The 17,676-nt window shown below is 43.6% G+C and overlaps 1 protein-coding gene and 1 long non-coding RNA gene across 2 annotated transcripts in view; one reads left to right on the forward strand and one right to left on the reverse strand.

The window, feature by feature from the left end:
• Window positions 1-12,414, forward strand: part of LOC146208335 (plexin-B-like) — a 115,744-nt gene extending 103,330 nt beyond the window's left edge. Inside the window, exons 31-36 of the mRNA XM_084592785.1 lie at window positions 5,676-5,860; window positions 6,809-6,969; window positions 7,396-7,543; window positions 8,706-8,846; window positions 8,943-9,017; window positions 9,993-12,414. Of these exons, the coding sequence (XP_084448911.1) occupies window positions 5,676-5,860; window positions 6,809-6,969; window positions 7,396-7,543; window positions 8,706-8,846; window positions 8,943-9,017; window positions 9,993-10,100 (818 nt within the window). The 3' untranslated portion in view covers window positions 10,101-12,414. The remainder of the gene's footprint in view (window positions 1-5,675; window positions 5,861-6,808; window positions 6,970-7,395; window positions 7,544-8,705; window positions 8,847-8,942; window positions 9,018-9,992) is intronic.
• A 375-nt stretch (window positions 12,415-12,789) lies between these two features.
• LOC146208336 (uncharacterized) lies at window positions 12,790-15,848 on the reverse strand. The gene is made up of 3 exons (XR_014704772.1): window positions 15,750-15,848; window positions 13,853-14,037; window positions 12,790-12,962 (listed from the first exon to the last, which is right to left on the reverse strand). It is a non-coding gene; the product is annotated as an uncharacterized LOC146208336 (long non-coding RNA).
• Between the last annotated feature and the right edge of the window lie 1,828 nt (window positions 15,849-17,676).

Here is a 17,676-nt window from a genome sequence, read left to right on the forward strand (position 1 = left end):
GTACACTATGCTACAAGGCGTGCCTTGGTTTTCCGAATGCATCTTCATGGCCTTTTTCGCGCCTTCATTCTTAAATTTCACGGCATATGTCTGGTATTGTGAAGTTAGTCGAAGTTTCAAATATCTCGTTTGTGAAGTGCTTTCACTCCTTCAGGAAATGGAACTTCAAATTTTTTTTTCAGCTAACTAATTCCGCTGCTCAAAACATGAAAACGCATCTTAAAAACTAGGACGATGGTTATTCTTCGCCTTTAGTGCAGGCTCGATAGTGCCTTTTCCACCGCATTTTAACTCCGCGAGCTTAGAATATTTTTGCTAAAATGTTTAAATTTATTAATTTATTATTACAGTAACATAAAATAAAGCAGTCACCAACCATAGTCAAAAGAAAAAACAGACGGATTACGAAACGTCTTCGAAACGTCTGTACAGTGACTGGTTCAATTGACTGCATCGGCAAGCTCTTGATTACGCTAACATTCTTACATACCCCAAACGCACGTGAGTAAGTTATTGACGTCAAAACAGTTCCACTTTGTGTGCCTGTAACATGCTTGATGTCAATGAGCTTTCATTGCCTTTCCCATGCAATAAAAAACCTTCTTGGCCTATAGAGATCATCTTGGTTCGAGCCCCCAGTGGCGGCAATGTGATGTTATTGGAGTACCTCTATTTTCATGAATATCCCCATTAGAGGACCTTCCCCGCTAGTTTTGTCTTCATTTGGATCCTCCTCCCGAATCATTATCTTTAAGGGAATGTGGGGTGTTTATATTCCCGTTAGAGGTCACGTGGTTTTAGCTCATTACCATGCCAACCAATGATTTCTCCCGACAGACGTCTACGACGTGGGTGGTGGCAGCTTTTGAGTGGAACTATTTGTATGCGATATTGCGCAATATCTGCTCGCAGTGTTTTGGGCACACCCCTGCTTCACATAGTTTATTACTTACTGAAAATGCGCACGCGATCAAGCAGTACTCTAAGACGGACTCTGTTCTTTCACCTATCTTTTTTTTATTAGTTCTACCTGTAGCCCTCGTTTATAGAACGTTTTGGTTCTTTGTGTACCTTGTCGCGGTGAATAAAATCACATGTAGCTGTGTCACTCTGATTCGTAGGCCTCGGCACAGATGAAGGCAGTGGTAATCAAAAATGGTGTTTACTTTTTCGTGGTTACTTTTAGAAGATTGCTTCGTTTTACGTAAGGTTAAGGGCGTGCTGGTCATGTTCTATTACCCAAACTTTCCGCGTTAGTCTATTTGGCTAGCAAAATGTCGCCGACATGTACACAAGCCGTGAATATCCCTCCATGTGAGGGCAGGAGTTGATCTTCTCGATAGGGTGTGACCTGCTTTAATGCAGTGCACTTCGACCACGCGAGCGATAATAATGCGCTTCGAAATCTGGCTACTCTGCAAAGATTACCAGATTGTTTAGCCTCGCATCCAGCTCTGAGAGCATATTCTCCAGCGAATGTCGTAGAGCACTAATGTAACATGGCAGGCCTACGGTGGAGGTTCTTCACAAAAAGCGGCGACGAGACATCTTGGTGGGTTTCAACTCCCAGTGCAATACTTGCGTACACATATGAAATTTTATTGGCCCGAATAGATTATTGTCTTGCAAGAAATCTGAACTGCATAATTAGTGTGAAAGTCAGGCCCAACGTAGCGGTTCCCGAAAGTGATCGGCGACCTTGTTTGAGAGAATCTGCAGAGTTCCGGTAGTCTTCAGAGCAAATAACTGATGTTTTTATTACTAGACTGCGCTTTTTATTTCCAGACCGAAAAACTTTTTGTGACAGCTTATGTTAATTTATGTTATAAAGTATCGAAGTCCCCAGGCAAAAAAAAAAAGAAAGAAAACAGTTGTTTCAAGATCAACAAGGAATATGAAGTTTTTCGCATCACACATAGAGTGCAGAAGAATGGCATGTGAGAACCTTAGGCTAATAACTACGTTATAAAATTGTGACCACTGCAGGTCCTTCAATATGTCTACAGCTGGAGTATCAAACGATCCTGCAGGCAAACATATGTTTTGTTTGTTGGGTCCTTTGTGTGCCTATTTCTCACGTGCTCTGTGGGACACTGCACTGCCTCTCCTTGGTACCTAGCCTAGACCAATGCAAAGACCTCCGCGTCCCAAATAGGGCTCCGTATCTAATGACCGTGTGGGCTGCCTTTGTCTCTAGCCTCACGTCGCCATTGTTTCGGAGTGCGCCCATTGCCGTGCCGAGGCGCGATAAAGCTCTCTGGCGCCAGGCCATTGTGAAAGATCGCTTTAACTCACGCTGCCGAAGAGAATTTGCATCTGTAGCAATAATCCGTTCACCTGCAGCGCGGGCTACAGCTCGCACTTTTGCGTTATTCTTTTCTTTTCTGTGTGTGTTTTATCGAACACGTTGTAGAAATTTTTGCAAGAAGCCGCAGGTTTTAGCAGGAGCTGACAAGTGGCAGCTTAGTTCTGTGGTAGAAAGTCTTCCATATGCTTCACGCGTATAGAGTAGTAGGCGTCTAAGGCGTGGAAAACTATAAAAAAATTGTCAATAACGGCTCATGTCTCATGAAACGATAGGGAAAAGTACAGCGCTAAGGTACTGTACTTCGCCTCATAATCTACTTGGAGCATTTTGGAAGGTAGAGCTCTCGTTCAATTAGGGCTTCAGGAGCACAGATAATAGTAATTTTTTTTTTGACAATGAAGGTAAAGCTTTCAAATAAAAGACAGGTGTTTAAAACAGAGTTTAGAGAGGAATTTTGAAAGTGCATTAATCGTTCCATTCACTGATGAAATTAGTAGACAGGGTCCATACGGGCAAAGAAAGCTCTTCTGAGGGCTGCGGCCAGGTAGTTCTGGACCGTTATTTGTCAACAACTCTTAAGCGTCGCCGTTTGTATCACCTGAGGCCTTTTTGTTGAATGTTCGCGGTTTCCTCAAGCAGAAACGACCTTGAAGCGGTTCACATCGAGTGTGGAGTAGTTCAAATATGAATGCGCCCGCAGTAAGGCTGTCGAAACTAGCCATTTTCTTGAGGAAACCTAACGCCAACAGCATACTTCACATTCTAGGAATTTGCGGCCTATTCCCTTCACCTTTATTCAAAGGCTTCAGCGGATGCATATAAGGGTGGGACCACGCTGATCACAATGTACTACTTGACCAATGCCAACAATTACTGAATGGTTTATAGCCTGGAGTTAAGTTCGTAGGTTGGGCCTTTATAATATGGTTTCAATGGTGCTTGCCATCTAACATGGACCTAGTAATGACGGAGCGTACAAATAGAAACGCCTGAACAATAACTGTCAGAAAATTGCGCAGCCAAAATAATGTCCACCCAAACTATGCCTCCTTCAGCGCGCAACAAGGCTGAGTTCGACGACCGTGTTCTCTTCAGCCAAACACAATCGCCAACTGGACGTATGCTGGATAAAGCCAGTACAGCGATGTGTCGAAATTAATTGGGTTCCATCGGTGGGTGTCATATCTCCGGAACCATTGAAGTTCGTTGGTTTTCTCTCACTCATGGTATTGAGATTTCTCAGAAAAGTGTCTAGTCGGAAAAGGAAGAGGGGGGGTTAACTGTCAGGTAAACTGAGTAACCCAAAACCTTATCATTTTCTTAGGCAAGCTTAAGAACTTCTCAATATTTCATTAGTGAGGCGGTATTGGGTTTCTTTTCTATTTCTAACTACAGTAGAAGGTGATGGGGTGTCTGCTGGGATAAGCTCTTTTCCGGACAAACACTTAGAAAACAAGTGATAACGATGCCGTGGTGTATATGAGTGCATTCAATTCATCAATGACGGCAAGGACGTACAAAATGATTCTTTCTCGCGTTCGGAAACAATCTACCGCATCGTAAGCAACTTCTGGAGTTTATCAGCGGTCCTTCTGGTGCAGGAATTTCTTGCATACCTTGGACTGCCGCACTTCTCTTATCGTACGCATGCATGATAAGAATGCCGTCAAATCTGCCTCTCCTAGTTTCCTAGTTTGGGGTAGAACTCCCATGCCGAAGTAAAACAAGTCTGTTAAAAGCACTTTTGATGGCACTCAGTAAGAGTGAGATATAATAAGCTGGAAAAGTAAACCTTTAGAGCCTTTTCCTTGGTCGCATACTAAGACTTATGAGCACGCATGCGCTGTATCTGAAATATAGTGTTTAACATTCTAAACCGACACCGGCTGTGAAGGATATGTTGTAGGAGATATCTCCGGAAATTTCGAACATCTAGAGCTTTTAGCTTTTCTTTAGGTGCACCGACAATGCACAGTAGATGGGCGCCTTGCGTTTTGCCTCTGTCGAAACGCCACTTGCACGACTGGTATGGAACCCGCATTCTGAGGCTCAGCACTTGATCACCCTAACTACTGAGCTACCATGGCGAGCTGCTGAAGCACATCTGTGCTCTTGTGTAGCATACAAAGCAGAGAGGAACCTCAATATTATTTCCACTGCAGTCAAGGCTCAATTTTTCATCCTCTCTTGCATCGAGTCCTCCTTTGCCGCTGCTGCCGCTCGCCTTAGCACTGAATGCTTTAATGCCGCTTTGTTTCAGAACACTACTCAGACGGTACATTTTCCTTACTCCAAGCGGGTATGTATTCTTGTTTAATGACACATTCGCACTAGGCCCGCCGGGATGGCGCAGTGATTAGGACGCGCGAATACTGTATCCAAGGATGCGGGATTGAATTCCGGCCTCGGTGGCCTCTTTTAGCTGGATGTAAAAAGCAAGCCACCCGTGTGCTGTGCGATGTCAGTGCACGTTAAAAAACCCCAGGGGGTCGAAATTTCTGGAGCTCTCCATTACGGCGACCCACATAGCCTGAGTCGTTTTGGGACAATAAACCCCACAAACCAAACCATACCAAACCAAAACATTCAGCTAGATTTTGTTCATCTCGCTTTACATTAAGGCTTCGTGTATAATATTGTCGACGCCTGACATCCTTTTCTGAGCATATCCTGCAGCGGGACCCATCCTCAGTGATAGCAGGCTTAACAATTCTATCAGAAATAAGTCAACGATCTCGCTAGTTCTTCTTAGAACCATAAGGTCACATTGTACATTAAAAGCGTATTTAACCATGCAGTGACACGGAAGCCAGTGCTTTTGTACAGGTGGCATACCGCTGATCGACAGAGTTCTTGTTTGTCAAGAGAAGCACGCAGACAAAACAATTTATATATTGATTATGTAGATGAAATTTGATCCGTTTGCCCTTAACGAGCTGTTTTTTAGCCTGCACGCATGCAGGAGAAAAATGAGGCCCTGTACGCTTTGCCGATTGCATGAGGATGTTTTATTATTGCAGTCGGGCACCGAAGTGGCTCTTCAATTCTGGGCAAAAATTTTTTTGCACATCAGTCTATTCCGTTATGGTCGTTGACTGCTAAATCTGTGTTGTGTATAGTTGAATTTCATTGCCAAAAAAACAAAACAAACTTTTGATTCCCCGAATCCTGAGCTGGAATATGAATGACTCGTTAGAATGTTGCGGTAAGTAAATGACGTAAAATGTTATTACAGCGCACACAGAGTGTATCTTTGCTCACTCACATAAAATTTCCAGGCTATGGAGCCGCTTTGAGGTAAACGGGGAGCACCGAGAGGATATTTTATTTATCTCTTTTTGTTTTGCTTTTTTTCTCTGATGCGTAGGCACTGCCACTTATGGTACCATCAGCCCCTTACCTTCGCGAAACAACAACTACGAGAGCCACTACGGCGGCGCCGTCAAGTACTGGCACCTGGTTAAACCCGTTGACGACCGCCAGGAGTCGCAGCAGGAGCAAAGACACAAGGCCATCCCGGAAATATTCCTCACCCGGCTGCTGTCCACGAAGGTGAATAACGCAGTTCTCTCCGCTGTGCGCTCTCTGCGCGCTGTGTGGTCTTTTCCTGAAAGGAAATATGGGCTCGCAGCAAGTGCAACGACTGATATGAACATGCACAACAACTTTAACGTTTGCGGTGTGACAAGGAAAGTTCGCAGTTGAAATCTTAGAAGAGATGCGCTTCAGCATCGAGGGGATGCTAGGAGGTAGCACCGCTTTAACTCGGACTGACAGAAATAATAGTACAAACGCTGAGTACTCGTACTAAGAATACAGGGTAGCTTGTTATTAGGTCACACTGAAGCTTAGATGCCGGAGCACACATCAGACTGAAGTGTTCTAGTTTCGACGAGACGAACCGTCGAATTTGACGGGTACTTACACCGTGCTTTTAGTGCGTTGTATGTTGCTCCTCTTGATAACGGCTGATAACCGCTGATAACCACCGTTAGATAGGAAACAAAACATGATGACAAATGGTCACACGATGTCATTGCACGCAGACACAGCACTCCGGGGGCGTATCGCGTCATGTTGGGTGCCTTTCGGATTGCAGCCCACGGCCCTACCCTGCATTATGTTTGTTCGCAAACACGAAACCTCTAGTGCAGCGAAACGCTTGCCTCTTCTATGCAGGCCATTATGAAAGGGTTTTGAAAGTACCAGAATGAGCTGCGTGTACTAGTATTAAAAGGTTTCCATTCTCCTTACTTCATTAAAGGCAATCACGATGCTACTAGCAGTTATAAGCATCGATCTTCGCACTAAATACGAAGCAGTTCCTTCTGCGTATATTACTTGTATTTCGTCCCTGAAAAAAAAAAAGAAAAGAAAAGTGTTCCTGCCTCTGTTGCTAGGGGATGTAAAAGAATCCGCTGGTGAATGCTAAAAACAGAAATCGAAAAATGGTTCACCGAGGCTTAGCTTGTTTGGAATATTATGTTCTTTATTATGCAGGGCACGATTCAAAAATTTGTGGATGACTTCCTGCACAATATCCTGACCGTCAACGAGGCACTTCCTTGCGCTGTCAAGTGGCTGTTCGACCTTCTGGACTCAACAGCGTCAACATACGGCATAGTCGATCCTGAAGTGTCTCATGCCTGGAAGAGCAACAGGTAGGCACCTCGCTTCGTCTTTGTTGCCAAAAACTGATACCGCCTAATACGCGTTACCATGCAATCTAGAGGACACGAGTAGTGCCTGAGACGTAGCCCCATAGAGTTTCTGCTCCACCCAAACAACGGCGTTCAAATGCTACAAGAAAGCAAGAAAATGGAGTGTATATAATCTCCCTAACGTGCGCGCCGGGAGCTACGGCTTGGTGTCCCTATCAGATTACGGCCCTTTGTCAACAAACAGCATTGACATCAGCTGCATATAGACCTTTTGTGCGTTGGAAGGGACTTACCAGAGCGTTGCGCTGCCCTAAGCAATATGTTTTAAGCTTCATTGCCTTCTGCTATGAAGGGGTTTTCCATCCGTGCATTGCACGTCTAGAGAATTAATTTCAAACAGCTGCTACTTCTTGTCTCTGTTTTCAGTTTGCCTCTGCGTTTCTGGGTCAATCTAGTCAAGAATCCTGACTTCATCTTCGACATTGAGAAGACGCCGATCCTAGATGCTTGTCTTTCCGTAATTGCACAGACATTCATGGACGCGTGTTCAACGACAGAGCACAGACTTGGAAAGGTACGGAACGCCACGCTTTTCGCTACACGCACTGTCTTTATCTGCAGCACTTGGTATCCATCAATAACAAGTACAATTACAAGCATGTAGGCGATCAAAAATCTACAGCTGAGGTAGCAGAATTGCAGAGGGAGTGCAAAAACAACACCGTAAAGAGTGATAAGTTTACAATGCGCTTAAAACGCTTTCACAAGCTTATAGGTGTTCTTTGCAGAAACAGTATAAGCCAGTTCCACGGACACTTCACACACAAGGCGTTCGCCGTCTTATATTGCTGCCTCTTTAACCCGAAAGGGGTAATTGGGCAACTCTGTCTGAATTCTTAATGCAAATCAACTATGAGGTCTTAGTAACTATACCGAGGTTTCTCAGAAACAAAAGTCGCATTTATCACGCGAAATTTGTAAAACGAGAGTAATTACTCGTTGATATCCACCAAGTGCAGTCATACGGCTACAACGGAAAGCTATATAGCTTTCTCAGAAACTTCGTAGATAAAGGAAGACTCTCTGTGGTACGGGGATCATACCCACGACCACCACCTTTAATGTGCCATCGCTCTACCCACTGAGCTAATGAGGATGTTCGCTCAGTTGGTAGAGCGACTGCCCGGGAGCGCGGTCATCCCGGGTTCGATTCCCGGACCAGAGAGAGTTTTTCTTTAATTACGAAGTTTCTAAACAAGCTGCATAGCTTTCCTTTGTAGCCGTATGGCTGCGCTTGAGTGGATGTCAATGAATAATTACTCCCTTATTATAAATCTACTCCGCCTTGGGGGATTCCCCTAAATATTTGACCATCACGCGAAATTTCTATTCGAAATTGTTCCCGCCCCTGAACTCAAGATCGTAACGCCTATACCGATAAAGACCCCATGATCAGTGCTGGTAAGTTTATTGTTAAGTGCATAACACGAAATATCTGCTGTTCAAAAATAGTGTGTCGACGCTTCACAGTTTACTTGCCAGATTGGCCGGTGGCGATGACAACCTTAGTTCATTTATTTTTTAACCGTTCCAGGATTAACAATGTTTGGTTTTTAGATAATTAACGTCTTTCTTGGGATGCTGAGAACTAACAATACAACTTAAATCAATCTGTCCTTGGGCACTCGCAGCGAGTGAAAAAACGTAGCGAAGATGTTCATGTGCTCTTTTCGCAGGATTCTCCATCCAACAAGTTGCTGTTTGCGAGAGATATTCCGAGTTACCGAAGATTGGTGTGCAAGTTCTATCAGGACATAGCTGCCTTGCCTCCAATCTCAGACCAAGAAATGCGAGCTGCTATGCACTCCTTATCGGCCGTGAGTTATCTCTCGCTGGTTGCGAAAAAATATCTTTTACAAGTAGTTACTTAAAAGGTGCCGTAACATCTCGCTACTGTTTTGTCTCTCACGCAGGCACACGCCGGGGAAGTTGATGTCCTGAATGCCTTGAAAGAGTTGTATATTTATGTAACAAAATACTCCGAGCAGGTAAGTCACTAACCTTGTATAATTAATTGTCAGTTAGAGACACATTATCCCATATGTTACAATAAAGACTCTGAAAAGGAGGGTGTATGTGTAGATTCGGCGAGAGAGGTATGAAGTGAGTAGAAGATAAATGTCAGCAACCCGGAAAGCTAACGTTTCCATCGAGATAGCAAAGGCATTATAGTACTTGACGGCTGGAAGAATTACCCAATGAGATATGTCATTACCGCTTTGTGGCTGACAGCTTATTGTTGTGCATTGTCTAGTTTTGATGCGGATGCTTCACCGAAACTGTACTGCGAAGATTATAACTACTCAATGTATAGATTAAGATTTTTCTATTTTGTAAGGAATGCCACGCTTACGGTCAGATTAGGTTTAGAATATTGAACTTTCTTTTTGTAAATCAAAAGACATATGTTACTACTGGTATTGTTTCACTGTTCCCTTATTTTTTGGTGTTTATTCAAGAATACTGAGAAGTATATTCCGCGAAAATTTTACTTCGCGTCGTTTTCAACAAGCTGCGCGCAGTCCCCTCACATCAAGATGCTTCCATGTTTCAAAGTCAATTCTTGTCTCCACAGCCGTTTGCGACCTCCTATATTGCATGCAAAAACCCGGAGTCTTGTGTGAAACCTACTTTTGCGGCCAGCGAGTCTGAGCCTCACGGCTTCTTCGAGCTCGTTTGTTGTCGCTGTATGGGCTTTCCAAAGAGCGGAGCGTCCGTTCACAGTTAGACACTCAGTTTAAAAGCACCTTGAAGATTCACTGCATTTTCCTAACTAGACGTGGTGACGATAACATAATGCATGGTGCATTTTACAAAGTTCTCCGAAGATCATCTCTAACTTCCATGTAAATATCATTGGTTACCATGATCAGTAATACTGTGGCGTTGAAAACAAGTTTATTTTTTGAGAGACTTAATTTCGATAGTTTAAGATTTGATGATTCTTTCTCACTTTCTCACAGATCCTGGAAGCTCTCGAAGACGATGAGGCGTGCCAGGAACTGCAGCTGGCCCAGAGACTAGAGACTGTGGCGTGCACGTTAAGCGCAGAGCGAACTTTGCCATGCTAGAACAGTCCTTGGAGGGCACTGCGGACCTGCACAATGATGCCGTGACCCGACGCCCTCACTCAAGACTCTGCAAGAGCATCTCCTCGATCCTGGGGCCTTTTGCACAGCGCGCCTCTCAGGCGCGCGCGCGCGTGTCGTACCAACGGCAAGCCATGTGATCAACCTCCACTTGTACAGAACTCGGGACACGACGGTCTTTTCTCATTGTGGTGCTTGCGGCGTTGACTCTTCTGGCTGTGCGGTGAACTGCGAACGCTGTGTCTCGGTTTTATGTCATCGTGGTTCCGGTCGTCGACAGCTGGGAGACCTGTGGCGCGTGTTTGTGTGTGCGTGTGTGCTTTCTTCATCCAGAAAACCCACATTCGTGCCTGACTGTGCGCTCGCTAGCCGGTAAATGAAGATGAGGAATTTTTGACTAATTCGAAGATGGCGGTGCGTGCAAAAATATGTACGTGAAGCGTTGAGGCAGGGTGTTTTGTACCTTATAAAGGAAATAGAAGGATTTCCTCTCTCCGAAACGCGAAAAGTTTGTCGGCAAACTTCTGGGTTTTACTGACGTGAAGCGTACTGTGTAAAGCGGTTTGTCTTGAAACAAAAAAAAAAAAACAGCAAAAACCAAGTACTCAGGAGTTTTGTAAAGTTGTACCTGGATAGCACTCTTGTTCTTAACAATTTCATGCAGCAGATATATTCGTTTGATTTTCGTAGCAGGTTGATTAGGCGTGACTTACGAGCGCGATCTATGGCAGTGGGTTGTAGATGACACAAAGACAACATTCTGACTTTAGACTGTTTTCGACGTGCATTATTCTGCGGCTTCCGTTAATTTGGCGGTGTGAGTATTTTGAGATTTCCAACAAATATAAAATGGCATACATGTGAGGAAACAAATTGATCATACAGCACAAATGGCTTTAGTTTCATTTGTTATCCCAGCACGCTCTTAAATTACTGCAAAAAGTCAGAAGCTGCTAGACACTTGAAAATGCTTCATGTAGTGCAGTTTCAGTGAGCACTAATATTATTCCCATTGCTCAGTTACTTTCGTCACAAAAAAAAAAAGAAAAAAAAGCAGCGCTTGAGTGGAACATATGTGAATAGAATGCAGAAATACCAAAGTTTCCAAAAGTGATAGTAAGTGGTTTTTTATTCGATCTCGTTAGCTCATGAAAAATAAATGAGTGGTTGTGACTCGATATCACATGTTAAAAAAAAAAAAACACAATTTGAACAACATTCATGCAGATGGCATGCTTCCAAGTTCTGTACTCCACAGTATTAGGTCCCCACGGATGACTGCTATGGCAAAACATGTGAAGTGGCTTAGAACGTTGTACAAAAGAAACCACGTGTTTTATTCTCAGTGGATGTCATATTCTGTCAGCCTCCGTCACGACGCGGAAACATTGTTCGTCGGCCGGGTACGCGAGAGTTTCAGAAACGACTGGGCCCCACTGGGCATTATGACGGCATATTTTGTACGTGAAAATAACTGTTCATTACAACCAAGTTACTACAGTACCAGGCAGTTTGTATTCCAAACCACGCGAAGGCAGCAAGTTACCTGTGTCTCAGCTGGCTGCTGCTGTGCTATGTGACGTTGTTTGGACGCCTCTTCGCGCCAATAGAAACGATCGTTTACCCTCTTGTATGCTCTTCCCAGCCGAAAATGACGACAAAAGATCTTGTTACTTACGACAAGAACTTTTATGGCGTTTAAGAAGTCGCTTTCGATAAACAGAAAGAGCTTCAAATGCTTCGAAGCGGCTATTACGATGAGAACTTCTTTCCCTGAAGCAGTGTTTCCATACGATGGTAAGCGATGTTAATACATGTTTAGAATGCTCTGGTCGTAAGAAAAATGCAGAAGCTTCTGTCGTCACGACTGCAAGCTCTCTGTCGTCATTTTGATAAGTCGTTCTCCGGAGCCTATGTCCTCACTTTGCAGAAACAGGGTCCTAAATGTTTTTGTTTTGTGCATGCCTTATGCACCTGTAGTTTAAACACGCTGAGCTGCCTTGTCAATGTTTGCTGTCGCGCCCGCGCCTGAGAAGCAGCAGCAGCAAGAGGCAAGAACGGAAGTGCTGTGTGTGACTAAGCAGCAGTACTTGGTGATTCTTTTTTTCTTTTTTTTTTTTTCATAGGGAAGGTGCCAGTCCTCTCACAGTCACCTTCGTCGCATGTGGCAGTGTCGGCGAAATAGTTTTCATTTCGAGGCTATTTTTTTACGAAAAGAAGAGATTCAAGGACACTCACCGTATTCCTGTGTGAAGTATGTTGTGAATAAAGAGAATGAAGGCTTCAGGCGCTAGTACGAAGACGTGCAAGCGTTTCATTTTGAAGTTCAGCCGCGTGCACTATATTTCAGTGTAATCGCTACTGAGATGTGTCTTTCTTTTTTTGTGGAGTCAGTTGCGCCGAATTTATTTTAAGTGAATTGAACTTTCTTGCGTGCCTGCAAGTACTGTAGCACTCAACAGAAATGGATAGAGCAGAATAACAAATGCGTTGTACAGAATGGTTGAGACGTGTTTTTATTTTTTTATTTTTTGGTAAACTATATGCATTAATTCGGGATTCAGTTTGAAAAAATGAGACCCTCTTAGCTGGTGAGTGCTATTTCTGTTCGGCGAAGGATACATACTGATGAATTACAAATAATGTCCGAGGGACGACGCGTCAGCGTTCATATAGTGTGTGAAACTTTATTGCGTTGAAGAGGCCGGGCAACCTTGCGATGGCTTCATCGGCACGTAAGCCGATAGATAAGGCTTTGCAAACAGTGAACACAGCCATCAGTTTCTTTAAGTCTTTACCACAATTTGTCTTTATATGATGAGCTCCCAAAGCGGGTCGTCGATTCTGAAAGACAGAGTATTCAGGTATAGCAGATAATTTCAGAAATATCAAACAGCAAGCAAGTTTACCCTGTGAGTTTTTTTTCGACATCACGTGAAAGCGTAAAGCTCGCAACGACAAGTAAACGCCCTGCAGTTCACCATCCTTTCGAATTTCATCATGCTTGGAAGCATATTTAGCGTCCAACACAATGCCTTCAACCTTACAACCGACCCTTTCCTTATTCTCGACTTGAGTCTAAAGAAAAATCAATCGCACTGCGAAAGGCGCGCACGAGATCATCTAAAGGGAAATATATATCGTGTAATGGCTTACATTCCTTATTATATTACATTGGGGAAGTGTCGCTTTCAGCAATATCTGAGCATTAAACAGCGGGAAGCGCATTAACAGTGCACGAAGAAAGCGTGTGCGTGCCTCGATTTTCAACGCGCGCTAACTAGACCCATTAACGCCTAGAAATTTTAATCAGCGAGGACAGTTGCCTTAAAGCACAGCAGCGCTGGGCAGAAGATTAACTACTGAATCAATTGCCCAAGTAGCAAATGGATATTCCGCGAAGTTCTTTATTGTTAGAGCGCAAAGAACACTCACTTGGACACACACAAAACAATTCGAAAGAAGAATAACGTACCTGCTAACGCGAAATTTGACCACTCCTGCTTAAGAGTTTTGGCGATGCATTGGGGCAAAGAATTTGAGAGGTGCATATGCGTAATGTGCAGTTACAAAACACTTTCTATATTTCTCACGAGCCAATATAAATTTCTCAGAAAAAGAGAAAGCAGAGCTACAAGTCATCGGCGCATATTTTGGAACCTCTATACTATGGAACCATTTCATTTTAGTGCACTGCTCGACTCATGATTAGACAGTAGACTGCGCAAACTCACCTTCTAAAGCAGTAGCAAGGAAGGTATAATGCAGTCCTTGCATTGAGGAGGGCAAAGAACCGGGTTCAGGCACTCCTTTTTACAATAACTGGGACATTTCTTAGCCGGTGCAGCCATGACGATAGCTAGCATGCAGGCGACGAGTATTGCGACGAACACAATCTGACGCAGCGTCACCATGATGGCTGAAAAAGATAAACGCGAACAATAAGCCACGCATTCCAGTGGTAGATTAGAAAACACTCAAGAATATTCTTTGGTTTTTACACTGATGCAAGGGCACGAGTTATCGGGCCTTCTCAGACAAGTAAAATCCAAGAAAAAGGTAGGTTTTTTTGACACCAAGATACGCGGCCTAACACTGGGTAGCGCACTGTGTAAGCCTCTAAACGAAGTGCCGATCAGTGTTTTCGATTCGCGGCTTCGTGCGATACCTGCTAGCAAGCAACCCTTAGGCTGATTTTGTGCCGCAAAAGTTCCTCTGGGTGCCCATGCCTCGCAACTGGCCCAGGAGTATTACACTCAGTGGCATGCATTTATTATGCGTACATTTAACTTGGACCCTGTCATGCTGCATGATGTTGCCAAGCATGAGCTATGAAGCGAACATAGTTTCAAGACTAAATATAAATTGCAGCTAAAGTATTCCCCTTTTAACTGACCTTTTGCAGGGCGTTATTGGAAACTGCGGCCAAAGATAATGCTCGCGCATTAAAAAATTCGGCATCCCTTTGATCAGACAGGTCGAAGGAGCAGAAATATTATAAATTATTTTTAATTAAAGATTAGAGCAACCACAAGTCGCATTCAACTCCTAATTCCCCTTCATGTGCTTTCTTCGTATTTCTGCTTACTATAATGCCTGTCTATATATCTAGTCATTCGACTATGTTAGTTAAAATCTAGATGCGCAGCAAGTGCTACTGCGCTGTCCCAATCACACTCTTGTGCTAAGCGTAAGCATGACTCCTTAGATTACATTGTTCAAGCGACAAGCAAGCATGCGAACCTTTTGTGAACGTTAAATAAAGACTGGCCGATAAAGACGAGCTTGATTATTATAATCAGCTACTCCATTGTCTAATTGTTTTTCTTCAAAAAGTGGGAAAGGAGCCCAAGGCTGTCTTGGTATCCACCATGTTCGTGAGAGGCGTTCCTCTAAGTTATACTGTCGCACCTCCAGCGCCTCTAAAAAGTTTAGCGACACTTTTCGCATTTCATGTACAGAATCAGTATTCTGAAGAAATAAATACTTTATTTTCCGATATAACAACTCGGCATATAAAAACTCTAGTATATGACATCAAAAATCCATCGTCACCATAACCAAACAACGACTCGGCATATAAAAACTGTAGTATATGACATCAAAAATCCATCGTCACCATAACCAAACAACGACTCGGCATATAAAAACTGTAGTATATGACATCAAAAATCCATCGTCACCAGAACCAAACAACTACACCAAGCATCGAAGAGTTCAGCAAGTAATAGTTATAACAAACTAATCTATCCAGAAGGTATGCATACAGTACTAATAGCTTCCAAGTGAACTGTGGCCTTCAACCCATTTGAGCGATAGGGACGCATTCGTTCAGGTGGGGATCCAGTTCCTGAAGCATCCGCTATTACGGGTTTAAACAAATATTAAGTATGGTGGTGCTTGGAACGTATATTTGAAACTAATGGTTTCTCTCTGAGCACACAGTTAGTGTACTATGCATGCCAGAGTCTAATACGCGTGGAATACCTGAAATAAACAAGCATTAATGCGTGGTTGTTGAAGAACGTTGTTTTTATCTACAGCGAACTTTTTTCAACGATTAATTATAACTACCCTGCCAACATATGCAACACACCGCGGACGACTGGTACAGAATAAAGATTCACTAACCTTGTTTATGCGCGCGGCTTGCGAGAGTCGTGGAAGACCTGCTGCGTGCTCGTGGAGAAGTGCTACTTTATGTCGCGCGTGTCAGACCGTGGAGCTTTATCGGCGGCCGTTATCTCTAGCTCGCGCTCCTCCTGTCTTTTGTGGGAAATACGCGCCTAGATAAGCGACAGCTCACAGCGCAACGGGACACCTGTTCACACGCTCAAGGATATGGCTCGCGCCTTAACCGACAGCCTCTTTTGCAGTACTCATTGATGACATCTGATTATCGCCACATTCATTCCAAAGGATTAGCTCACAAATTATATCAAGTGCCAGCGAAAAAGTAATTACATAGAACAAAAAGTGACCGCAGTAATCATTCTTTTGGCATGTGTTTTCAGGCCTCAGGTTCATTTAACACAAAGTTGCATTCTTCCCAATTTGAACACAACCTCGCGAAGTCCGTGTTCTCTATACATTTTGAAACTGGCTAGCCGCTGAGGCTCGGCTGGTGATCACAAGGACATAGTTTCGACCCGGCCGTGGGGCTCACTTTTCAATGGAGGCGAATAGTAAGGCGCCCGTTTATGTATTGTGTGATGTCAGTGAACGTTAAATTTCTTTGGGTTGTCAAAATTTCCGACCCCTGCACATCTGCTTTGTTCACTTCCTTAGCTGATTTGGGACATTAGGTGCCACATACCAAAATAAATATTAGATACTTCATAAATGTGGTGCCGAACTATACAACGCCATAGCGAAGGCGCAGGCGCAGGTTCTGTAATAGACCGCTATTTTCAATACGCGCTCTTTTCAGTGCAATGTCACAAGTATGCTTAACAAGAGTGTGCGCAGTTTAGATCTCAAAGCTACTGCGAAGCTAAGTCTGATAGTTGGAAACTCGTAATAAGTAAAAATATAATGCTGGTATGTTATCCGTGGAGCCGAAAGACAAAACCTTCATTCAAAAATAAAACTCGACGAAAGAAGTCTAAACAAGCGTTCATGAAACACGATTCACAAAGCTGTCATGCACACGGTGTATCAATCAACCTTGTTTCCGTCACACCGTCTTCCCATTCACAACACCGCACTAAAGATGTTTTTGGTTTTGTCAAAACACACTAATGTATTCATGGGACTTTCTAAGCGGCTGGCCATATTGTAATGGATGTTCTGCCGCGGGTATGTTCGGCAAATGCACTGACGAGCTTTCAGGTGCTTGTATATAACATTGCATTTAGCATACTTCATAAAGTCAAAAGCTTTCATCAACTCTAACCTCGCGAAATTAAGCTAATAAAGATTAAAAAGCACATTACCTAGTTCCTGCTCATTTCGTCCGCCTGAGTGGTTCACATAAATGCTTAATTCAAGCCGCCTAGCCCTTTGGGGCGTACGCAAAGCCAAGAAATATCAGAACAGAATTAAGCAAACATAGAAACGGCTTGAAGTGCGTGCGTAAGCTTCTCCTCTCCTGGCTTCGTCGCTACTACTCCCGCAGAAACCAGGGAAACGTGTTTCCTCTCGTGCAAAGTGGAAAGGCTGCCAACGTCTGTGGCGGTGCAAAGCGTTTGGGTAAGCAAGACCTTAGGAGTGCAAGCGAATGGCACAGGCGAATTTTAATGGGCACGTGTTTGAGCTGTGCTTGCTCATGGGATATTCTTTGCTTCTTCCGGTGAGAAAAGTCGCATATATTAACGAGATAGAAATAACCCGCAGAGACGAGAATTTTGGTGCACCAAGCACATTTTCAAGTTTATTTCATTTAATGGTGCAGCTGTTTCAATAGAATTCATAACTAAAAATACAAAAAAATACTTGAGAAACTGTCTCGTTTTTCTTTCCGTTTGTTTCAGAAAAGAGCATAAGACGCCAAAAGTTTTTAATGGCGCGTAATGGGATTTTGAAGTTTCTATCAGCAAGAATATGTTAAGTACATGCC

The sequence above is a fragment of the Amblyomma maculatum genome, chromosome 1 (assembly GCF_055883805.1).
Source record: "Amblyomma maculatum isolate TAMU_Amacu chromosome 1, ASM5588380v1, whole genome shotgun sequence".
Lineage (NCBI taxonomy): Eukaryota > Metazoa > Arthropoda > Arachnida > Ixodida > Ixodidae > Amblyomma > Amblyomma maculatum.